Here is a 27,203-nt window from a genome sequence, read left to right as displayed (position 1 = left end):
GACACACAATAACGAGATAGATGCATGTACGCAGTACGTATCTGAGGTTAGATGGGGTCGGAGTGATAAGTTTTTGAATGCCTATCGAAAGGCCGTAGCTCACCTTGGTAAAGACTGATATAAACACGCAGTGACACTGACACGACATTTACTGCACTGTCCTGGAACTGAGCTCCAGCTCCAGCCCGCCATTGTTGCTCCACTCCCTCCAGCCTCTTAAGCCGGTTATGATTTACCGACCTGTCCGACCTTACGTAAGAACTTCTCCTCGTGGTAAGGTACGGTGTAACTCCCAAGCCGACATGTTACTGATCTCGCCACGTCATTATACCGCGTACTCGGTCCTGATGGGTCACATTTCACTTCTCAGTTTACTATTAAATAGTACAAATACAACCAAAACACAATTACACTGAATCACATATCACTGCAATTTTATGAACCGTGTTACAGTAAAAATTATAAAACAAGATAATTACGTTCGGATATTACATTTAAGGATACAATGTAATACGAAAACTACAGCCAAGTTTTTGTTATAATAAACCAGGCCAAAATTATTACCTCTAGAACACAAACAATCAAATCAAAATTCAACAAAGAAACTAGTTTAAGTGATTTCATGTTAATTATTAGTGGGGAAATTTTGTAATTAAAGAGCAAGTGCCATTAAAAAAAGAAACAAAAGGAAATAAACGAAATAAATTCAAACGCTGATTAGTCTACGAAATACTATAAAAACAATATCATTCAGCCACAAACTTAATCTTTAATTAGCTAACTGATAATTTTCAATTATATCATTTTTAAATTAACCGTTTATTTATTACTCGTTTCCGATGAATTAAGTACTTCTTGAGACCAGTACGTTGCAGCTGCGTTTTATTATACCCTAAGCAATCAATTCTATACACTGAAGACATATTTGCGCCAGACACTCACTCACTAATAATGTTGTCCTCTGTCCTGTACAGGTCAGAGAAGAGACGTGGCTGGTCTCAGTTACACAATTATCCATCCACAGGAACCTCGCCGCCCGCCACGCCGCCGTCACTTTCACTCCCCATTGTCGTTAATGAGAACTTTGCACACGCTCCACACGAGTTTCTAAAAGGCGATTCTTTATTTGGATAAAAATACTTTGTATTATATAAAAATCATCCCCTGAGAGTGAGGATCATCCCAAGTTACTGACACAGACACGCCAGTCGTCTGCTGTAGCGGCTAGACATGACTTGGGGTCGGTGTGTCTTGGGTGCATGAACAATAGTTAACTTTGCTTTCAAATCAAGCACTGCTACGTTATATTTGAAATTTGAATTGCCTTATCATAACTCTCCTAGCAATAATATGTTTCGAGTACTACCCCCAGCGATATGTAAAAGCTTGCTGAGGGATGACAGTGTCTGGTCCGTAATCTTGTCTATCGCCAAGTAGTTAATTGCTACTGTGCCAAATTATTGCATCCCTTTATTCGCGAATATTGTTGATAATTTTGTAACCTAATTTTATAAAAGGGGCACCTTTTTAACTCCTGGCCAAATTACATATATTATGTTAACAATTGTGATAAGAAATATTAAACAAAAACAAAGTCTAACTAAAAAGATATAAAGAACTTAGCATAGGTATTTTCTTTTGTACTGTCTAAATGTTAATCATTCATTGTTAATTAATTCTTAGTTTTTAACGTTCTTTGACCGAGGCAGGAGCCGTGTTCGCACATACTTAAACATAAGTTGAAAAGATACATTACATATTATAACAAACATTTTTAATATGCATTAGGCCTGAATTGAAATGAATTGAAGATGGTTCCAAAAGCACAAGCAAAATAAGGTATTAGGTAATGAACATACCTAGATATTATTAAAACATTACTCGTCACAACCATCTACTCTTAAATGACTAGGTATTAGAAGCGTACAGTATAGTAGCGTAGTAGTATAGTATATCCAGACGACATATCCACGTAACTCGACAACATCCCCGAAGAACCTATCATAAATCTCACTCGAGCACGAGTGAGATCACAGATCCGAGCTCGGAAACGACAACTGAAATCTATGTGAGCTCGACAAAATTATGGAAGAAATCATTAGAAATCTCACGCGCGCACTAGTACAGTGAGCGTTATTAAAGGACAGGCAGGTAGTTGTATTCTGACAAATAGAAGCACAATCAAAATCCTCCGTTATGGATTTCATTGTAAACATACGCAAATATGAGTACGAGTGACTATTTTTAAATACCATTCTAACGTCACACAAAACTGGCGACTATTTTCCTAAATATGTTGAACAATAAAATTTTACAAAACCGATTGCTACTGAATCATTTAGTTGAGGATTGTTTTTACTTGTTTAGTAGAGGGGACTACGTTTTTGGTAAAATGTATTTAACAAAGTTACTTTTTTACGACAGACTACTTGATTTAAAGTTGAAAATTAAATATACAGTCTTCAAATAACATACATTCTTGAATATATTGATAATTGTTAATTAATTTTTATCGTACATGTAAAAATGCTGCAAACGATATAGTACACCTATTTGTATTTTCGGAAACAAAAACATGTTAAATGTTACGTCGGCTTATTTGATGGCCAAACCAGCCAACACGCCTCATTACTAAGCATAGAATTTACTGGGTTACGTAAAATGTATATACTCAATCAATTCTGTTTTGTGTAATCCTAAGTAACTAAGAACGGAGGGGTGGGAACGATCACCAGGGAACTGACACGTTACAATCGTATTACAATCGACTCATTTGTTAGTACGAAGTTAGACCTGCTGAGTTCCCGCCGTTACAACCAGCCCTGTCTCACGTAGTGCCTGTCTCACGCTAGTACACAGCACTGTCTCACGTGCTACGTAATCCATTTCATCAATCTCTCTTGTATAACAGTCTCATTAAGCACAATCAACTATTACAGTTGGCCATCATCTCAATACACGCGAATACACGAGGCGCTCAATATAGAGATAGTTATTGTAATCATTAACAATGAATGAGTGTGACGGTTACAGTTTAGTCTTGGAGAGGTTACAAAGGAATATAAGAGAGTCGACAGCATGACAGTGTGTATCCAGCCGACTCAATAACAATACAGAATACGTAGAGACGAAACTAATGAAATATCTACTTTATACACCTATTTACGTACTTAATTGTGATGATATCAACACTCAACGCATCTACAAGTTTCGTATGTAATACACGATATGTTCAGTATGACTACAAAACACCTAAAAGTACTTTGGTCTTGCATTAACCATGTATTTCAAGTGAGACATTTACCATAATGCATGACTCCACGACCAAAAAATAAGAGTAAAGGTGTTGGAAAATTTGGTTCTTATGTGGCAAATGTAAAGATGGCCGCTAGTATAGACGGCTATTAAATTGTAAGGGAACAAATCTTGTTTCCTCTTGTGTGTGTGTGTGTGTGTGTGTGTGCGTGTGTGTGTAAGTTTACTAACAAAAACTACCCTCGCATGGAATCTCCCACTTGGTGGGCGAGATGATACCATTACACTACACGGCCCATTTGTTTAGCGAATTATTTTATATTTGTACATCATTTCCGGGTCTGAATCTCAGGGGAGTGAGTACTTTATGTAGATTAATGTTGAATGAAATTATATTAGGTTATTGTCATTAAATATAATACAAATTTAATTGATATACAGAGTGTTTCGCATGATGTTGACACAAGTTCAGGAAATGGTAGTTGGTACAACAAAGTTCATAAGGGACATGTCCTAATATCTCGCTTCGTTTATTGTCTGACTGTTCACTTGTTTTTCAATTATAAACAATGTAACTTTCTGTTTCAAAATAGCAGTAATTAAAAGGTTCTAAAATAAATAACTTGGCAACCATTGTTAGTAAAACAGTGTTGAATGTAATTTTTGTTAGGCATGTAATGACAAATACAATTAATGTCCTTCGGATAATGTTATATTTAAATTACAAACAGTTGGTTATGATGCAAAAACTAATAAGTAAAAAAGGCATCACTAGATATACGAGTAGTCTTCCCACGCGCAAAAAAGAATAAACCCAATTCACCAACAAAACTCCATTCTTGTAAACTGTTGTATGAATAACGATTTTTGAAATATGTAATTTTATTAAATATACAGCCATTTTAAAATGGAAAGTGGTATTTTATATTGAATATGTAGTTCCTTTCACTAACGTCATATAAAAAAGGTTTAAACAAATTATGAACAGACATACACTAAAATACGTACGTTCATATGAACTGTTTTACAAGTTTTTATGTCTACTACCAATTCCTGAAGTTATACCAACTTCTCGCTAAACGCCCAGTATATAATAAACATTGAATATCTAGTAATTGTTTTACTAAAACTATCAAAATTATAACGTCTTGCAAAAACTCCATTTAAAGGTAAATTTTATCCGGTAAAAAGAAAACAAGTGAATGTGATAACAATCGCAAACGTCTAAATGTCGGCTATTTTTAACCCAAGTTTCATAATCATAAATCACTACAGACATTGGTGAGCACCACATCTCGCGATGTATAACAGAGGGACAGCAGAACAGATGTGAGTAAGTGAACTCATCGAGTGTTTTTGCCGAACATCTGGACCGATGGCGTGGGAGACGATCTGCATGACAAAAACTAGTGAGCGAGTGAGTGAGAGCGAGTCGGCACCCTCTCTCTGAGGCGGGGGGTCTGCTATCTCGCGCAGTGATAACCACACAGGTCCTTACATGTGACCTGCTGTGGTACTGCATCCGACTCTATACACTTTAGCACCAGAAGTGGGAGATGGGCCACTACCTGACACAGTTCCTCACTGGTCACGGGAATTTCAAGGCGAACCTTAAGAGATTTAACCTGGTGGAGGAGGAGAGGTGTGAGTGCGGAGAGCGGGAGACCGCAAACCATGTGCTCATGGAGTGTGACTGTTTGAGGAGGAAAGAAGAGACCTCAGGTAGGTGATGACATCGAAGAATCTATAATGGAGAAGAGCCAATTTTGACTTTGATGAAGAGACTATCAAAGAGCTTATAACTAAAACAAGAAGGATTATAATAAAAAGAGAGGGAAACATAGTTTAAAAACTTGGAAGAGAGAAATTAGTATCCCGACGATTCTCATCGCACAGGGGCGGTGAGATGAGGGGAGACGTGCTGTTAGGCCAGACACAAACAAGAGTGTCGAGAAGAGGATTAAGTGGTCGAAGTCCGAAGAGAAGAAAGAAGACGAGAAGGCAAGAGGCCTGGCAAATAAGTCACAGACTTGTGTTAGGGGTGGAGGTGGAAACGAGGGGCTTCGGCCTCAGCACGTCTGTACACTTTACGATAAAAAAGAGAACTAATTGACAGTATTTGTGTGAACATTATAAACATCGATATTAGACTGAAACAGAAAATTCACAGATTCCAGTCACGAAAATAAAGGTTTGTCCAGGCCGTACGTGTCCCGGGGCTAATAAGGGAGAGCCTGTTTACTGGAATAATGCGAATGTCGGTGATCGCGAACCGCAGAGAACTAATCGATAGTAGTTTTGTGAATATTATAAACATCGATGTCAGATTGAAGCATAAAATTCACAGATTCCAGTCACGAAAATAAAGGTTTGTCCAGGCCGTGCGTGTCCCGGGGCTAATGAGGGAGAGCCTGTTTACTGGAACAATGCGAATGTCGGTGATCGCGAACCGCAGAGAACTAATCGATATAGTTTTGTGAATATTATAAACATCGATGTTAGATTGAAGCATACAATTTACATATTCCAGTCACGAAAATAAAGGTTTGTCCAGGCCGTGCGTGTCCCGGGGCTAATGAGGGAGAGCCTGTTTACTGGAATAACGCGAATGTCGGTGATCGCGAACCGCAGAGAACTAATCGATAGTTTTGTGAATATTATAAACATCGATGTCATATTGAAGCATAAAATTCACAGATTCCAGTCACGAAAATAAAGGTTTGTCCAGGCCGTGCGTGTCCCGGGGCTAATGAGGGAGAGCCTGTTTACTGGAACAATGCGAATGTCGGTGATCGCGAACCGTAAAGGTAAGAATAACAAATGAAGTAGGGCCGGGGGGAGTAAGGTCCTGTAATTGAAGGGACACCGAGTTCCCACGTTCCAGTGAGCGATCACCCTCGGGCCCGCATGTCAGTCGGGACTTCGCTCAGCGGGCCCGCCACTCGCCACTCGTACACGATACTCCTCTCGACATTGACTTGTTAACACGTTTGCAACAAGCTCAAATATACGCGTATGAGTAGCTGTGACTACAATGGGCAGGTCACACTTACACGATACTCCTCCTGACATTGACTTGTTAACACGTTTGCAACAAGCTCGAATATACGCGTATGAGTAGCTGTGACTACAATGGGCAGGTCACACTTACACGATACTCCTCCTGACATTGACTTGTTAACACGTTTGCAACAAGCTCAAATATACGCGTATGAGTAGCTGTGACTACAATGGGCAGGTCACACTTACACGATACTCCTCCTGACATTGACTTGTTAACACGTTTGCAACAAGCTCGAATATACGCGTATGAGTAGCTGTGACTACAATGGGCAGGTCACTCTTACACGAGACTTCTCTCCCGACATTGACTTGTTAACACGTTTGCAACAAGCTCGAATATACGCGTATGAGTAGCTGTGACTACAATGGGCAAGTCATACTTACACGATACTTCTCTCCCCACATTGACTTGTTAACAGGTTTACAAGCACGACTATAATGAGTAGCTGTGACTACAATGGGAAAGTCACGAAAGGTGGATATTCTTCTATTGTGGGGGGAATACACGATGTAAATTGCTATAAAAAGTCGTTAGATAAACAAAAATGAGGCATCACGCATTTGTCATCAAATAAATCCTCCTTGTATTCCATTAAAATAGTTTAATTTTTAATTCAATGTATTTTAGGTGCATAAACAATTTTCCCATGCACCCTAACATGAGGAGAGTATACATTACAAGTGTCTACAAGACCGCTGTCAGCACCGGCCTCGACTCGGCTCTGTCAACGGTCACTGGCAGTTAGCTATTTTTGTAGACTACAGTATAATGCTGCTGCTAGACATCCCGGTAACACATTACATTCTACTCTTAATAGTTAACCTTGAAGTGGAGGAATACATTACAAGTGACTACAAGACCGCTGTCAGCACCAGCCTCGACTCGGCTCTGTCAACGGTCACTGGCAGTTAAGATATTTCTGTAGACTACAGTATAATGCTGCTGCTAGACATCCCGGTAACACCGTACTTTCTACTCTTGATAGTTAACCTTGAAGTGGAGGAATACATTACAAGTGACAAGACCGCTGTCAGCACCAGCATCGACTAGGCTCTGTCAACGGTCACTAGCAGTTAACTATTTCTGTAGGCTACAGTATAATGCTGCTGCTAGACATCCCGGTAACACCGTACTTTCTACTCTTAATAGTTAACCTTGAGGTGGAGGAATACATTACAAAGCATGGATGAAGCCTTACGATTATTGTGAAACGGAAGTCGTGTATTACATGATAATTTATAAACGGAAGTTGTGTATCACTTCACAGGTCATACAAAATTTCAACACAGTCACATAGTTGATTTTGAATGGCAGAAGTATGAACATGACCTAATATTTATAATATTATCCTACTTCTTTTTTCCTTTTTTAAAAATCAAAATTCAATCTCTCATAAATGCAAAAAGACCTAGCTGCCTCTGTTAATTTTCTCTGCCCACGAAAATGCACAATTGTGTGCATGCCTGGTGCACTGCTCACGCTTGTTTCCTCAAACTTTGGGAATGGACTCTTATGTTGTATTAGTGTCCGATCCCTCTGTTTTTATTCCTCAGCTATTGTACATATCTGTGCAGCTATGTTAAAGGAACGAACATTTTAGTACCGTACCGTATATTACATGTAGATAGATACTCACAATTTCATAAAAATGTTAAAATAAAATTCACAATACACGGAACGGTTTGGTTTGCCACTGGCATAGAAGGGATAAGTAATTTAGATTATTACTTGCCAATGCTATTTACCATACACTACTGCCTATCTAATGCTTGGAATTTCCCGTTTCCATGGAATTTCCGGAGTCTATATACACAATATTTCCAACTATTAATCCAATTATTCTCTTCATAATAAACTAATTAGGGTCATTACGGAAATTTGAAACAAAACTAGCCAAAAATCTGACCAATCTTACTCAAATGATGTGCTTACTAGGAGGGCATTCCAATTCTCTTTTTTTTATATGATGAAGTTTAGTTCTTCAACCGAGACTCTGTATTGCAGGTATTATAAAATAATGATATTGCATAAGACAATTAACGATAGTGAGTTAAGAATAACACGAACTAGTACGAAACAATTTGTGGGTAAACTTTGATACTTAACGCTTCTTTTGAACATAATCATAAGTTAATCTGATCTAAATTTTGGTAGAATCAGTTGTTTCAAGCTTATTTTTTGGTCTGTTAACCTTCTGATATAATGTAGTTTACTCAGAGGGCGAATTTCCGTTGTTTAAACTACTTTTTCCATTGACTAAGCCTAGTTATACCTTATGTGTACCTAGTGAAATATAAGTATGTGATAATGATACTCACTTGCAGTAAGACTCCCCCCGAGGCGAGGAGACACAAGAGCCGCCATTCTTGCAGGGGTTGGGGGAACAAGACACTAGGCCTGCAACACACATGGCGGTGCATCAAACATGGGCAATACCACCATTAACAATAACACCATTAACAGCAACACCCCCGGCGCTGGCTATTACAGTGGTTATGTCGATTGGAACCTCTGTTAATGTGCATAATTACTGGTTTATTACTTGTTTTACTAAAACTATAAAAGGAACTATTTAGGTTATTAGAAATGTGGTCGTAGTAAACCGATCCTAACCACAGACTGACTTCTAGAACTTCTACGTGATCAAGGACAATTTGATGTTATTGATTTGGAATGATAGTGATTCCACATTTTACTTATGTCAATTCAATTGTAAGATTATTATATTTCAGGTCAGACGCAGATCCATGAAAAAGTCGACAAATATTTCATTGAAGTAAATGACCCTTATTGGGTCTTTATGTGTTTTTCAAGTGGTTAGCAAATAAGTAATTTATTATTAGCATTAATCAGTAGAATGTCCGGCGATATAGGATATTTTTCGCTGAGCTTTAGCACAGCCTATCATCACTCGTGGAGCTCGAAATATTCTATTTTTTCTGTCCGTCTGCGTACCTGTCTGTCCACACGATATTTCGTGAATAAATTCACCAATAGATAATTGCATGAAGTTTCATTTATATATTACCAACACTGATTTGCTATCACTTTACGGGATTTGGCTGAGCGTTAGCAAATATTTTTACATAGGTCTTATTGATACTATGGTGGGAACGAAAAAATAGCGAAAATAAATAGATTTGTATACAAACTGAATTTAAACGTTTAAGATTTTGAAATGAAACTTTCATCTATGAATAAATAAATTGTGAAAAGTCGAATGTTAAAAACTCGGTGACAAGATTTGAATTCCGCGCGTTGTAGTCACCCTCCCAAGCTCAACGGAACTTTTATTACTTGAACACTACTGTGAAACCTTGCTTAATAAACAAAAATTGTAATGCATGATATCTCATGCGGACTGTAAATTGTCCGTGGAATGTCACCGACAATAACATACATACTGTAGACAAGAAAGAGTTCTATGATGATACATGTCCAACCTTGGAATTTGGCTGAGCGTCATTGAAGGCTATAAACTCGTAGACACAGTTTCTCTTTTGCCAGCCAGACGGAATGTAAAAATTTCCTTTATGATTGTACGTCTTTCTATCTGTTGCATGGACTCTCGAGAATGAGCTAGTATTTGATGAGATTTGCATCTAACCTCAGCGAAACCTGTTACGCGCCACACGATGTGGCGTACTCCCACCTTGTGTTAAAATACTGTTCTCTACAGAATGAGAAGAGAAACCTATAGGACGGATTTAACTATTTAGTATAAATTATGAACAAGACAATCTAAGTTACTTGTACACCCCTGCGTCTGATAAACCCGAAATAGTACGTCACTATCGAAATACAAGTACATACAGTGATATAAATTAAATATTAAACACTACCGATACAAATTATAAAATCAGAACATAAGGTCAAATTTTACTAAAGGTTTAATGAATAATGTATCAAGGTATGTATAAGGTTTAATATGAATGAATCGTGAATCGTTCTATCACACGAATAGACCAAAGTGTAACGAATATTAATTCATTATATATATATAGTACTTATCACACTTGAAATGTTTTGAAGTGCGGTGCGGTATATAGAGCAATGTGGTATTCAATACACGATTTGTCACTCCGGTGTAATTTCAGAAACAAGAACCAGATTGGAAAGTGGGAATGAGTGGAGCGGGGAGGGCGGAAGCGGCGATTGGCAGGGAATCCATTAATCGATCTGCGCTACGCGTGAGAGCGGGCGGCACGGCAAGGCTGCAGAAGTAGGCTACAGACACTGAGAAATGGAAGTCACTAAGTGATAATTGCCGACCAAAACATTGTTTATTTTATAAATGTGCTCTCTAATGGCGTATAATTTACAGAAACGATTAGGAGTAGATGGTGGCGACGCCTACCGTGCTGTGATGGATAGCGTCGCTGTGCGCCTGATTGGGTCTGGTACTAGCACCCACACCCGGCACTGAGCTGAGTCTTGTTACAATAATCTGACCACACTACATGGCCTGCTGGATTCTAAGCCAATAAAACGTAAACCGTGCCATAGTGATTATTTCATAACCTCTACCTTAATTATAACAAAAACGAAATACGTAATGAGTAACGTCAATTGAAGTGTGTCCACAGATTACTCTTCTGTTGATACTATTTGCCATTTTAGTCGGTATATCAGTTAAATCTATGGACTTAATACTTGATACTTAAAATTTACATGAAGTTTTTAACTGTTCACAGCGTTGAAATGAATGTAAAAGCTCAAGACAGACCGTTTTAAAGGCACTGTGTTCGCCGACCATCCCAACATCCGATTTAAAGTCATAGTATACAAGCCGTAGTCATATGTTACTCAGTGGCTGCACAGCTAAATGTTATAGCATTTTAGTAATTGGTGTAACGCCCCTGACTGAACGACCGTTTAAGTCTCCGCTTTAAAGCCTTAGTACACTCTGTAATCTATGCTACTTTGGGACTAAACATTTCCTGAACATTTTATATTGCTGTAACGTCACCAGACCCGCCGACCGTTCGTCTCCGTTTTAAAGCCTTAGTACACAATCTGTAATCTATGCTACTTTGAGAATAAACAGTTCCTGAACATGTTATATTCTGTAACGCCACCAGACGCACCGACCGTTAAAGTCTCCGCTTTATAGCCTTAGTACACAATCTGTAATCTATGCTACTTTGAGAATAAACAGTTCCTGAACATGTTATATTCTGTAACGCCACCAGACGCACCGACCGTTAAAGTCTCCGCTTTATAGCCTTAGTACACAATCTGTAATCTATGCTACTTTGAGAATAAACAGGTCCTGAACATGTTATATTGCTGTAACGCCACCATACCCGCCGACCGTCCAAGTCTCCGTTTTAAAACCTTAGTACACAAGATGTAGTCATATATCTGTGGACCGACTTTTGTGACTGTGCACATGTAAAGGCTAGATTTTAGTGATAATAAATAACTCTGAATTTTATTACATTGGACCATAAATGTTCATTGTTCTCCTTAAGCGTACGTATTCTTTATTAATATTTAATGGATAAAACACACACACAATTGTAATACTTTCTGAGAAGTAATAAAAATGTAATAAACTCTAAAAACCATTTGAATACGAATTAAGGTCTAATATTGTTGCTATGCGGCTAAAATCAAGACAACATTCAGTAAAGCCGTATGTGGATGTATGGTAGTATTGCAATAATGCCTTCAGTCTTACCAACCGTCCTAGACTCCACATCCAAATCTCTGTTGACGCAAAAGGGCAATAATTTTTCAATCATGGAGACCTTTGTCGACATCTATTAATTATTCATAATTTTAATAACATGGTTCTAATAACGTCTCTGCTGCACTGGTTAGTGATGCACACTGCCATGGATAAGTAGAAACACAATATCAATGTTAACTTTTTACTCGATTTACTTTTTATTTGTTTATCAGAAGATTTTTTTAAATCAGGTCTTCATGAAAGCAAGGCATGATATTTAATTTGTTATATTGTTAATAATTTGTAAACAGCTGATTAAATAAACCACAAACTAGAACAAACGACAAGTGGTTGAGCAGCACCAGTAGGGTTGGGCTGAAATTGCGCAAACTAAACAAGGGATGGCCAGAGGAACAAACTAACCGATACTTTCACTCGCCCGGCCCTGGGCCGTCATGCCGCAGTCTGAAGCACAGACCGGCCCACGACTGTAACACCGGTTTTGTATACTGGAAATGAGATCCGTGCGAACTGTTCCCAATATTCAAATCTTGATTGGCGAATGATTCTCAGACTGTTGGAACGGATTATACTTACAACTCATCGACAGATTTGACTAAATATAGGAACAGTGGGCTCATTAAACATTGGTTATCAACATTACACACTAAGAATGAAACAAAATACACTAATACCAAATTAAAAAATAAATAATGAGAAGTTAGCAATGATAGTTCTCAATGGCGATGACATGTAGAGGAGTTGAGATATATGAGAAATAGTAAGAGCAGTTTTATGATATTATACAATACTTACTGTCATTTATATTTTTAAAGGTATCGCATAGGAGCTTACTATTTGTAATTTTGTTTTCAGGCAGTCCAAAGTTAAAATGAAATGGCTCATTTACACAGATATGATGGCTACCAGACTCCAGCGAAAGAGTACTAACCGACCATGAAAGTATTGTAATGTAATTTTTAGGCTTGTACTAAAATAATTAACTCGAACGTGTGTGCGTGCGCGTCCACGAATAATAATTCTATAAAAACGTAGGCCTACATCTACAAAATACGAGGGGCATTCAATAATTAAAAAAGGTAATAGTTCTATAGAAAAAGCCTTTAATTTTTACAAAAGAACACCCTACCTACTTGACAACATAGACTTCATAAACATTTGTGTCACATCTCAACGGGTTACTAGCCATTTTATACAGTCTGCTGAAAACTCTTTGACAATTTCAACTTTTTTTTTAACATTCTCGTTATACTGGAATTTCCCACGTAATACCTCTTTCACCGGAACAATGAAATGGTAATTACGTGTTGCTAAATCAGGATTGTAAGGGGGTAATAATACCTCCCAGCCCAGTATGACGATGGTTTCACAGGTTACTTGGGCAGTGCGAAGATATGAGTCGCCTAGCTGGAGAATCGAAATCTCTCCTCTTAGATCCACCTTTTTAAAAAAGCATATCTAAGCTTTTTATTGTAAGCTATTCCTATTACAAAAGATTATCAAGTTCGAGAGATAGTTGAATTTCAACTTTCCGGCCAGAACGGTTTCTTAATCATCGAGTCTCTGCCACTTTTAGCTATAGGCTACTATAAGAATTGAGAGAATGTGGAATTTTCATACTGTATTGCTATTATTAGTCTCAATTCTGAATTTATAAACACAATATTGACTTATCAGCCGACCAAGGCTCATCCCAGTAATGTCAACTTTAAAGTTCTAAATTATGTGTCTATTACCAGCTTTTTATAACAATATTTATATAACCTTCAAGTATGTTGAGATCAATTTTCAAGGATTAATATGTATACCATTATGTACAAAGCAGCTAATCGTTAGGAACAGTGTAATTAGCAACACCAGTATTGCTCACTTTTACTGTTTGTACCCTGCCTATATTTCATATCATATCTTCGTAAAGAAAAGATCATATCAAGATTGGTAGAACAAGGACTAAATAATATCGACTTCTTTCGAAAACAATACAACTTATAATTCGGTATTGATCTAAACTTAACAAGATTTATTAATTTATACGCATATAAAATTAGGTCTCCATTGAAACATTTGGTTTGAGTTGCAACTGAACATATTGTTAACGATCTGCAATACTGAAATTCTGCAGCATGCAACATAAGAGTCATTCGATAAAGTTCAAAGTGAAATTCGTTTGAATAAACTTGTTTTGGTATTTGTGCAATTTATTAAATTGGTATAAAACTTCAACTGATCATGTCCAATGTGTTGAGGTTCATAAAAGAAGGGAAAAATTATCTCTCGGATTTATGTTTATGCGAAATTACGTAACTCAAGGCGCCTTAATTGAACCCTTGCTGTTTATGCTACATATACATGATCTCTCTTAACATGCCTTGTCTCTTGGCAAAACAATTATTTCTGTAGTTAGTCTTCCATATCTACTGATGTTAAACATTCCTACGAGGTAGATTGTTAAAAATGAACTTTTCTTCACTTGAACAAAAACATTCATTTATTCAATCTTAATCGTCATGTCATTTACCCAACACACTTCTGGCTAACCACGCCTGAAAAGTGCTTGTCCACCAGTTCTTTACAGATTTAAGGCCGCTGCCGCTACACTCTGTATAACCGCCCGCAGGTTCACCCGTACTGTACACTGACACTGAACTGTAAAGCCAACGAATTGACGTATATGAGATGTCAGAGATACCGTGCAGGGGTATCGAGGTACGGCGCGGCGGATGTCATGTAATCAGAACAGAGCCGCTGCCGCTACACTCTGTATAACCGCCCACAGGTTCACCCGCACTGTACACTGACACTGAACTGTAAAGCCAACAAATTGACGTATATGAGATGTCAGAGATACCGTGCAGGGGTATCGAGGTACGGCGCGGCGGATGTCATGTAATCAGAACAGAGCCGCTGCCGCTACATTCTGTATAACCGCCCGCAGATTCACCCGCACTGCACTGTACACTGACACTGAACTGTAAAGCCAACAAATTGACGTATATGAGATGTCAGAGATACCGTGCAGGGGTATCGAGGTACGGCGCGGCGGATGTCATGTAATCAGAACAGAGCCGCTGCCGCTACATTCTGTATAACCGCCCGCAGATTCACCCGCACTGCACTGTACACTGACACTGAACTGTAAAGCCAACAAATTGACGTATATGAGATGTCAGAGATACCGTGCAGGGGTATCGAGGTACGGCGCGGCGGATGTCATGTAATCAGAACAGAGCCGCTGCCGCTACACTCTGTATAACCGCCCACAGGTTCACCCGCACTGTACACTGACACTGAACTGTAAAGCCAACAAATTGACGTATATGAGATGTCAGAGATACCGTGCAGGGGTATCGAGGTACGGCGCGGCGGATGTCATGTAATCAGAACAGAGCCGCTGCCGCTACACTCTGTATAACCGCCCACAGGTTCACCCGCACTGCACTGTACACTGACACTGAACTGTAAAGCCAACAAATTGACGTATATGAGATGTCAGAGATACCGTGCAGGGGTATCGAGGTACGGCGCGGCGGATGTCATGTAATCAGAACAGAGCCGCTGCCGCTACACTCTGTATAACCGCCCACAGGTTCACCCGCACTGCACTGTACACTGACACTGAACTGTAAAGCCAACAAATTGACGTATATGAGATGTCAGAGATACCGTGCAGGGGTATCGAGGTACGGCGCGGCGGATGTCATGTAATCAGAACAGAGCCGCTGCCGCTACACTCTGTATAACCGCCCACAGGTTCACCCGTGCACTGTACACTGACACTGAACTGTAAAGCCAACAAATTGACGTATATGAGATGTCAGAGATACCGTGCAGGGGTATCGAGGTACGGCGCGGCGGATGTCATGTAATCAGAACAGAGCCGCTGCCGCTACACTCTGTATAACCGCCCACAGGTTCACCCGCACTGCACTGTACACTGACACTGAACTGTAAAGCCAACAAATTGACGTATATGAGATGTCAGAGATACCGTGCAGGGGTATCGAGGTACGGCGCGGCGGATGTCATGTAATCAGAACAGAGCCGCTGCCGCTACACTCTGTATAACCGCCCACAGGTTCACCCGCACTGCACTGTACACTGACACTGAACTGTAAAGCCAACAAATTGACGTATATGAGATGTCAGAGATACCGTGCAGGGGTATCGAGGTACGGCGCGGCGGATGTCATGTAATCAGAACAGAGCCGCTGCCGCTACACTCTGTATAACCGCCCACAGGTTCACCCGCACTGTACTGTACACTGACACTGAACTGTAAAGCCAACAAATTGACGTATATGAGATGTCAGAGATACCGTGCAGGGGTATCGAGGTACGGCGCGGCGGATGTCATGTAATCAGAACAGAGCCGCTGCCGCTACACTCTGTATAACCGCCCACAGGTTCACCCGCACTGTACACTGACACTGAACTGTAAAGCCAACAAATTGACGTATATGAGATGTCAGAGATACCGTGCAGGGGTATCGAGGTACGGCGCGGCGGATGTCATGTAATCAGAACAGAGACGCTGCCGCTACACTCTGTATAACCGCCCACAGGTTCACCCGCACTGTACACTGACACTGAACTGTAAAGCCAACAAATTGACGTATATGAGATGTCAGAGATACCGTGCAGGTGTATCGAGGTACGGCGCGGCGGATGTCATGTAATCAGAACAGAGCCGCTGCCGCTACACTCTGTATAACCGCCGACATGTTCACCCGCACTGTACACTGACACTGAACTGTAAAGCCAACAAATTGACGTACATGAGATGTCAGAGATACCGTGCAGGGGTATCGAGGTACGGCGCGGCGGATGTCATGTAATCAGAACAGAGCCGCTGCCGCTACACTCTGTATAACAGCCCACAGGTTCACCCGCACTGTACACTGACACTGAACTGTAAAGCCAACAAATTGACGTACATGAGATGTCAGAGATACCGTGCAGGGGTATCGAGGTACGGCGCGGCGGATGTCATGTAATCAGAACAGAGCCGCTGCCGCTACACTCTGTATAACAGCCCACAGGTTCACCCGCACTGTACACTGACACTGAACTGTAAAGCCAACAAATTGACGTATATGAGATGTCAGAGATACCGTGCAGGGGTATCGAGGTACGGCGCGGCGGATGTCATGTAATCAGAACAGAGCCGCTGCCGCTACACTCTGTATAACCGCCCGCTTCCTGCTTATCTATACTCATTCACCCGCACTGCACTGCCTGTACACTTGACTCTTCGTGCGTCACACTGGTTATTGCGGAATTTACGGCACTTCAATGAATGTTATCAATGATAACGTATTCAACAGTCGCATACTGAGAAGAGTTAAGCGCTTAAAATTGAAGTGTTCGCTGACAACCTAGTAAATAAAGCAGTCGCATACTGAGGAGCGTCATAGCGCTTGAGTTCGATTGTTCGTTGACACCGTACCAAATGACACTCGCATTTCAGGGGAGACCCTTCATGCTGCTAGTGGTAGCTCCAAGTTGTCCTTGCTACATTATCAAATAGTAGAAAAATACTATCTACAAACTTCGCTCTCTAGGCTATTCACAGTGTAATGACCACTGTCACGGTCTGTGCAAGTATTTCATACACATAGAACGATGCTAGTGTATGAAGGTTGAAGGACGGACTATAGCAAAAACCGGTCCGGTCCTTCTGCCTGGCCCAGGTAGTGCAGCAGATTTACCCTCCCCTCTGTATTGTGATATAACAATGGACACCTACCCTCGCTCAGCCAGGACATTCTGCTTGCTTCGGTCCTGGAGAGCCACCTGGCTCATATGTGAACACAAGTATCAGTGTGTACAAGAATATATTTCATTGATATAATAATTAAACTTACTATTGGGGGCAATCAAGATTACACATTGTTTTAATCATTACATTCAGTAAACAATTCACCAACAGGCTATCACAGACTTCCCTGTCACTATCTTCGTCAACAGTATAAACTTGAACGCCAAGATGATTTTTGTATCGCGTATTTATGTCAGGGTATAAAAATTGGAATAGATGATATACATTATATTAAATGAGTGGCAATTAAACCAATGGGAAGGTCAAAATAACACTTCTTCTAAAAATACAGTTTGTCCTGTAACTCTCTGGACAAAGGAATACCACGTTATTGCTCAGGTCAAGACAAACATATTTCACCATACGAACAAGGGTCTCCGATGCTTAGTTTCCCATCTATCTGTCTATAATAAATGAGTTATTTATCATAGCTCATTAAATAATGTTAGTGTCATTAGATTTGTATATCTTATAAAAACTGTTATTCATGTAATTCTTGAGAAAAACTGCTGGTTTTTAAGATATTCAAAAGTTTTAATGGTCGTCATTTTGAAAATACTAAAGATAATTTCAAGAACAATTGGCCTTGTTATCATAATCATTTGAATCAAATTTGGTATAATTAAACTTGTTAGTTTTTAAGATATTAATGTTTTTCTAAAAAACACATACAGACAGACAGATGGGAAACTAAGCATCAGAGACCCATGTTCATATGGTGAAATGTGTTTGTCTTAACCTGAGCAATAACGTTATATACCTTTGTCCAGAGAGTTATGGGCACCCTATATTTAAGGAGTTATATTCTAGGATTTATTCGATGACACCCAGCAAAATACACCCCCCCCCCCCACCCAACACACAATACAATATGTTAGTCACATAGAGACTTGTCTGCACGTGTACACAAGGCTCGACACGACCGACTGTCTCCCGCAGTATCTTCACCCTCGCCTCGACCTTTCTTCTCGCCAATAATGAGACACTTTTCCAAATTGATTAGCAGGTAACGAGGCGGCACGGCTCGGTGTGACCGCCACACTCAGATTGTGACCGAAACGTGGAGAGACGCTAATGCGACTTCATTACTTATTCAAATGCTAGTAGAATGTGTGTGATTGGTGTTACCTACCTACGTGTTATCTTGTCCTGCTCTTCTAGGAGAGGAAACAATCTTCTGTAATATTCAAATAATCAAAAGAATTTACGGGGAGCGGAATCCATCCTTGTATTTTATGAGGTTTTATTTAGTAGAGTATATTAAGGTAAATTATCACCAACTTGACTGACTAAGCGAACATGTGTTACATCGAATAATGCGTTACAAACACAAAATATATTATTTAAGTAACCCAATACACACTGAACAAAATTTATTCAAAGGTTATTCCCAGAGCAGCGTTATCTTAAGTCCTGTTATAGACTAGAAAGCTTTCTACAGCAGATATGAGGTAACTTAATGATTAAAATATTCAACTCTCCACACACACACACAGTCCTGTCTCATTCCTGCAATCTATGATATGTTCCATAGCATATATAGAGTACATTATGATCATTGGACGATAAATAGATCTCGGCATCCAATTCCGTCTCGTGGTCGTTTCACAGGTTTCATACAAGAGCGTTTTCTGGACCTCCGTAGTAGAATAGGCACTTCCCACAGGAAGTTTCAGATAACAAAAGTTTCAGTGATTAGGAACATTCCAGTCTCCGCTTGTGCCGCTGCTTCAGGACGAATTTGTATATTGCATTCAATATATACGTCACTACGGCCCATGAGAACAAGCGTTCTTAATGTAGACTAGAAAGCTTTACACAACTCCTAGGTAACATTCGATTACTGAAAAAATTACATCTCCGCACTTAATTCTGTCACGTTGCTCCAATAAGAATTCCGCAAAGCCTCCATCAGAGACGGTACTCGATCCGTTGTTATGAGCGACGATATGTTCCCAACCATATGAGGTTTAAGTTCTAATTATTGGAAGAAATCTACATCTCGGCATCTTATTCCATCTCGTTGCTCCATGTCATGTTCCAAAGGACACTTACAGGAGCGGGATCCCAGATGTAGACTAGGAAACTTCCCACTGTAACTCTGAGGTAACTGACACTGATTTGAAAAGTCCAATCTCCGGACTTGATTTTGTGTGATTATTCCACGACAGGGTTTCCATATTACCTTCAATAGGGACGTTACTCGTACCATTGTTAAGAAAAGGTATATGTTCCCTAGAATATGTGAGTTCAGTTATGTTCAATGAGCATGTTATTCCGTCTTGTTGCTCTAAAAGATTCCTACAGGAGCGATTTCTGAAACCCTGATGCAAACTAGGATTCTGTCCACAACAAGCCTCCGCACTCAATAGGCTACTGTCGCGTTCCTCTAGAACGGATCTTTTATGTTTCCAAGCAGTTCTGAGGCAAGTCCTAGTTATTGTAAGAAATAATCTGTATTTTCGCAAATTGCGTTGTCTGATTTCTCTATAAGGTTTTCTAACGTACAAATTTGAAAATTATTTCCTGGTCATATACTTGTCTAATCCATAAAAGATCTATAACAACACTTAAGCGTGGCCAATCTGCGGCATTCCCTATCGTTTGAAAAAGTTTCATCCAAATCGAGTCAGTAGTATGGGAAAACTCACTTAATATTAACATGGATACACAAATCCATTTGTCTAGACAGCCCATTTAAAAGTCAGTTAAAAATAAAGAACATGCACTGTACAGGGTTTTAAAGCATTGGTATGTCTTCATTTGACATTTTTCACAATACAAATTTATACGTTGAAATCGGCTAAAATGTGAAAATATGCAGTGGATATAACCTGAGCAGTATCCTAACCACGTCAATAACGCTCTCAGCTATAGTTAAAGATATACACAACAGCTTATTCTGCCTCATTTTTTTATCCGACAAGAGTTTATGAATTGTCCTGAATAGAGCAACTTTGTTAACCATGGATATATTTATTGTTAGACATTGTCTTACAAGTAACAAGTACAAAAACTATTTCCACGTGAGTCTCCTGAATTTAGTTTTGGTAAATTTATCGAGTAAAACAATTTTAAAATTACGTTGTTCTTATGTGAACAAAATAATTTGCGATTGTTGATCTGTAGGCTACAACTGTGTCTCAAAACCCGTGAAAAGCTGCACATTGGAGTAGACTGTCATGTGGGAGTGAGGTCAATGGCAATTAACTACAGCTAGAGCTAGAGGTAGAGTGTACAACCCATACACACAAGGCGCGCAGATGGTTCGGCCGTTACGGGTTGATAAACAACGACGTTGTGCAATTAACGAGTCGAGCATCGCACACAGTCCGGCCAAAACTGTAACGGCTCAACCACTCTGGGCGTCGGGGGACATTCAGGTTGTAAGTGAATGTTTTTAGGGCGGTCTGTAGAGGGCCGCGGCCGGGGCGGTAGATGTGCACAGCTGTCGGCTCGCACCAATCACAGCGCGCGACTCGCGGACCAGCTGCCCCGTCGTCATGGCGACCGCTAGACTACTTGTTGCTCCCATTGTTGAGTGCCTCAGTGCACCGCCACACAACCTACGACTGGGACTGATCCCGCTCCCTCCTCACTTAGTCACTTCTCACTTGCACGCTACCTAGTTTCCGTGGAGGAGTTCTGGTAAGGGATCGAAATTGGAAAGTATGGAAAAAGGTTAAAAATATGAACGGGTATCGGTCGAAAATTGAAACCGTCTCCACTCCCAGCCTGAGGCATTACTAAAAATAAAAAAAAATAAAAAAAAAACTAATAGCATAGTAATCAGTAGGAAAACAAACAAAAAACTTTATTTTTACAACATAACAATGTTATCCTGGATAAATATTAACAGGTAGGTTGTCAATCTTAAAAATTCCAACTAACAGAACGGAAATTGGTATTTCTAAATTAGAATAGCTTATTGTAACATAACATTCAATAGGGAAAAATCTGGGACCACTATTCATTTAAATATTTCACATCTGAATAGTTGACTGAATATAACTAACTGGTTTAAATAAACTCATTCAGTTCCGTAATACTAAAGAAAACAGAAAATAAACCTATATACTCCCATTTGTCACAGCGAATAGTACTTTTTTCATTCATGAATTATTCTCCTATAGGACCGACTATCATTAATAGCAAGATAAAATTGTCATTTAAATGTGAAAATAAAATTTATTATGAAAGTTTCATTAGTAGAGGTTCGTCCCACAACATATCCGACTTATGATCAAAATTCCTAACTAGAACGAATTTTGCAGTTTATTATTTAGTATCGATGTGTATTTATAGAAGACTTATTATCGCCGATAGTCTGTATATAATTGAACATACGTATTTTGAATATATTGCATGCCATTAAAAAATAAATCAAAACTTTCTTTTCACAATTCAGTGTCCACAAACAAAATAAATTATCTTTGTACAATTCTGTTTGAAACCACTTGGACGATAACCTAAACTAATAATGTTAAATTTCACTTCTTAGAATGTCTTTGTTCTCGGTAGAGGCACGCGGCAGCTTATCTCAGTCAATGTTTAATGTTGACAGAGCAGAGTCCAAGACGTGAGTAATAGACACAGATATCACTATCAATAACGTGTTTGTTACACGCATCCTGCCAGCATTGAGCAATTTCAACGGTCAGAGCATCAACGGTAGGATAGCGAGCGCGAAATGGTAGATTGATTATTTCTTTATCCAGGAAAAGTAAGGTAAATCTCCTAAGGCATTTTCGGTATAGTCGCTAAAGGACTCATTCAGAAAACAACTAATACGCTAATATAAGCGGTGTCAATAAGCTGTTACATTCCTGACTGATCTTTCGAAAGGTAACAGCTGAACAACAATCTTATACCCCATTGGTAGTAGGTACTAGTTAGGATGTCACCTTACAGCAGTGGATCCTAAGGTTGTGTTATCCTTTTTAGTTTTGATTTTCTTGATGGATGGATTGATGATAACACAAGTTGTATGTACGGATTCCCCAATTGTGTACTTACGGGCATTAATATTCCGGAAAGTACTAGGCGAAAAAAGTTATAATGGAGTATCACAAACAACCCTCTACATTGCATATACAGTATAATGTCATGTGTGGTACATTGTTGGACTGGTCACTGCCCAACGCATTGACATTATTATAACTCAACGTCTTCACATATACTGACTGGTTCATCCTCTCCACAGTTCCCTTCTGTCATTCATTATTCAATTAAAATATTGAACGGTGATTAAACTGCAAGGTTCGCGGGGTTAATTGACTACCTATATTACGATTGAATTGTAAATTATAAAACTGAAGCGTTTTCACAATTGATTAGAATGGGAATGTTGTTCTAGAGCTGCAAGAGCATCCGGGGTGTATGTAATACGAATTAACATTCACAAGGAAAGAGAATTGTGAAAGAGAATTAAACAAAAAATGGTAATCACATTAACTATATTGTGTTAAACCACAGAATCCCAACTCGATAAAGAAACGCGAAGGGCTTCCAATGTTAATTATGGTAATAAATCAACGATTCGTTGAAACATTGCCGGTGACGAGGAAGCGCGGTGTAAACAAGTCCTGGTAGTGACAATAAAAACAACAATTGAGCAGATGATAAATAAAGTGATAATGAATGCGTTCTCTCAGACGGAGCGGAAAACAGTCATTTGCCGCGAGTTGGCAACCAGCTACTGTGACTGAGCCCGCACCGCCGCTGACTGCTGACGCCAAACACAGTCTGACGTGCCACGGTCCAGTTACACATTCTTAGTAACTCCCGGGTATATATATATATATGTCCCGGTTCACATTTTCCTGGTTCTCTAAAATATACAGATTGTAACAGCAAAGATCTACTATATATCAACATCTTTTACATTCTTCGTTATTAAATTAGATCGATTATCAAAATCTATCAGCCTTCATTGAACTAAGTATGCATTACATGACATAAATACGTCCCGGCAAATTTGTTAAGTAGTTACCCTTAAAAATAAAAAGTGACTTTCTTTGCCTGGTTTAGTATATGTAAAATCATTACAGCTAAAACGCCACTGCAACTAAAAAGCTCAAATTTACCGTATTTTCCATTTTAAATGCTCTTTAATTTGATATATCACATTATTATGCTTAGTAAGTTACATTTAAAAAAATTTTAACTTCCCAAAAACAGATTTGTTTATTCCAAAAGAGTCCCTTTTGATAGAAAAAGTTATTTACGCTATAACTAACTGCATACATGTAACATTTCAGAATGGGATAGAATGGATCATTTTATTTTATATGTTTATTAATTTGCTACATGCGTGCTATAAGAGTTTGGTGAAGCTGCCGATACAAATATCTGCCATGGCCAGTTTTATTTTATACATTTCACTTGATTCATACTTCTAAACATTTAGTGAAGGAGGAGAGAAGGAACCTGAAAAGTTGCCTTTCTAAGTATGGCAAAATAATTTTAGTTTAGATACCATAACACCATACAATGTAGTTTTTGGATGTTATAGTTCAGAGTAGCCTACAGTATATGGTTTATTACCTTGACTTTCAACTCTGTAATGCAGGAATGATCGGTAGATTTCTAGTAAACATAGGTGGTATGACAATTTATAAGTATGTAGTAATGAATTGAAAGGATAGTATTTATTAAGTAATACTGACAAACAGCATGAAGTCAGACTGGAAAAAACCACAGATGTCACTACACAGTAGCCAATATCACAAACAACATGTCACACCTGAACTAACAGGTGTAGTTCCCGTTGTTTGTGATCTTGGCTACTGCACAGTGAAAGAAAATTATGATAGCAACAAAATCCACACAATAGTGTCATTTTGCATCTTTGTCAATTGAAAATTTATATAATATAGTTACGAGATAGTAAATGTATATTTTTTTACATACACATTAACTTAAACTCTTATTTATGTTAGTGATAAAAAATAAAACCTTCTTTTACAGATGGCTCACTATTATTAACTCAACATTATTAGGAGAAAATAATCTCAATGCTGTAATGGCAACTCAGCAACAACTCTTTAAACTATTCTCAAACATACACAGATTACACTCAAACTTCAGCGAATCCAGCAGAGTTTAAGAGCCAATACAACCATTGCACATTAAATGTCTGCCATTTAAAAAGTTGTTTTATGTTTTTGAATTGTAATATTGCTATTTTCATGGAAATTGTACATACAAGCGTGGAAGATGACAAATTGCTCAGTCTTTTATTGAAGTTTCCTTCAATCTTGAATTTTTGTATATGCAAATTCTAAGAAAATATGTGAAAGGATAGGGATTTATAAGTGAATCGCCAATGAAAGAAAAAAAGGGACATGCATGATCTGCGTTATTTATGTTAAATTCAATTAAATTTCTTTTGTTATTATTTACAAGAAGATGATTTGAGATAACCACTTCCTACTTGATTGTACAAGACCTTTTACTTTTCTAGTCAATAATCAGATTTTAGTGATAAAGAGGAATCGCTCCGCCATAACATTGCTTGGTTTTTTTCTCTCTAGACTGATCTTTATGAATAACTAGCTTACATTCTTAACGCCATGAGGTATTTGTTACCCTGCAAGACAATAAGAAATTGAAATCTGTTAACACCTTCACTATGATTATACTAACTGGTCTTGAATTATCTAAACACCAGCAAGAAGTATAGTATATACGTTAACGTAATTTATATCATCCTTTTTTTATACACTTTTTATAGAACCAGATGTAACATATAACTTAATACTGTATATAAAATACTAACGTATCGAAATAAAACGTTGACAGTGTTCAATCTTTTTAGTGGAATTTATATTTTATTGCATAGCTTAAATTTAATATCTTATTCAATTGTTTGGCCTCTTGATAGGGAACTGAGGCCAGGAAAGATATAAAAGATATATTTTAGTACACAGTCATGTTTCTATGATTTAATACTTTTAAATATTTGAATATTACGGAGAAAACTAAGTTTTTAACCAAACACTACATTGCTATACCAGACCCAGAACCTCAATTCCCTGTCAGGTCCCCTATTCTTTAAAGTTAAGTGGGGCACACCCACAGACCCAATGATGTTGATTATTTTGGGTTAGTGTAAAAATTTGAATATTAACTTAGGTAACAAATTAAATTGTCAGGAATATTTTTAAGTTGATTTTAAATCGTTTTATGGAGTCCCTACAAGTCCCAATATAGGCTGTTTATTATTAGTAAAGAAATTTAAATAATTTAAATGTTCAACTACACCCTATTAATGTTACTTATACCAAAATGATACAGTGATTAAGTTAGTTTGAGAGCTGTAACCCCCAGTTCATGAGTCGGTGCCCACGTTTTTAACCCGCTGACCACTTATAGGAAATATGTTATTTATAAGACTAATAACTATAAAAGTGAAGCTTACTTAAATTTGCAAGAGGATAAATATTATTATTTTATGTCTTAGCCTTAAAATGGGAAAGTTTTCTGTACAAAGTGGCTTCGCACGCAAGACTGGGACAGCAACAGGTTGTAGGCTACCATACATTTACGATATCCCATCGCAGTTGATGTTTTCTTTATAGAACCGAACATACCGCTTAATAGCTCACTTTATAATCATACAGTCGGTTTACAAAAGCTAAAATTGTATTCAAGAAAATCTCTTACCTGAAACACTGGCGGGTAGCTCCAATACAATAATGAACCCAACTATAATAAGAGGCAGTAGATTATAATCCAAACATCGCCTCATTGTGATGAAGCGACTTAATCCAATATCACTGATTCACATTAGTCGATAAACAATTCACTGATCACTACACTTCACTCATAATTAATGCAAAAACATCATAAATGCAACGCACTAACACTACGCACACCAGTCATGACCCAATGTCTAACGGTCGCGCACCGAACGAACTATGAGCAGCTTTTGTCCTCCAGGCTCTGGAGTAAGTAGTTCCAAGCTAGTATACCTCCGCGCGCCGACCTGTGGGAAAGTTAAGTCTGTACAGATTTTTGTTATATTACAAAACTCGTAGTTTTTATAATGTAATACTAATACAATTATATTTTTAATAACTAGATTTACAATTAGAAAGTCAGCCGTAAATACTGAATGAGCGTTAATGTTATTTCCTACCGGACTATATTTTAGGAGTGAAAATGAAGATTGTAGTCTGTGTTGTGGAGGATGAACCAGTTGCTGGAAATCCAGTCTATATAATATTGTTTATTCATTTCACTAATCAAATCACACGACATGCCCTACTGTCGCAATGTATATAAAAACATTTTATATAACTGCAACCTTAATATATTCATTAATATTACCATGATATACGTTCACTGTAAATAAAATTCGAATAAAT

The 27,203-nt window shown here is 38.4% G+C and overlaps 1 protein-coding gene across 1 annotated transcript in view; it reads right to left on the bottom strand.

Annotated features, from left to right (window-relative positions):
- LOC124360599 (neurogenic locus Notch protein) overlaps nt 1–26,775 on the bottom strand; it is a 155,556-nt gene extending 128,781 nt beyond the window's left edge. The window contains exons 1-2 of the mRNA XM_046814344.1: nt 26,500–26,775; nt 8,638–8,716 (exon numbers count right to left, since the gene is read on the bottom strand). Coding sequence (XP_046670300.1) covers nt 8,638–8,716; nt 26,500–26,584 — 164 coding nt within the window. The 5' untranslated portion in view covers nt 26,585–26,775. The remainder of the gene's footprint in view (nt 1–8,637; nt 8,717–26,499) is intronic.
- Between the last annotated feature and the right edge of the window lie 428 nt (nt 26,776–27,203).

This window comes from Homalodisca vitripennis, chromosome 4 (assembly GCF_021130785.1).
Source record: "Homalodisca vitripennis isolate AUS2020 chromosome 4, UT_GWSS_2.1, whole genome shotgun sequence".
Taxonomy (NCBI): domain Eukaryota; kingdom Metazoa; phylum Arthropoda; class Insecta; order Hemiptera; family Cicadellidae; genus Homalodisca; species Homalodisca vitripennis.
The sequence above is the reverse complement of the archived record's forward strand: the minus strand, read 5'-3'. Positions and strand labels throughout refer to the sequence as shown.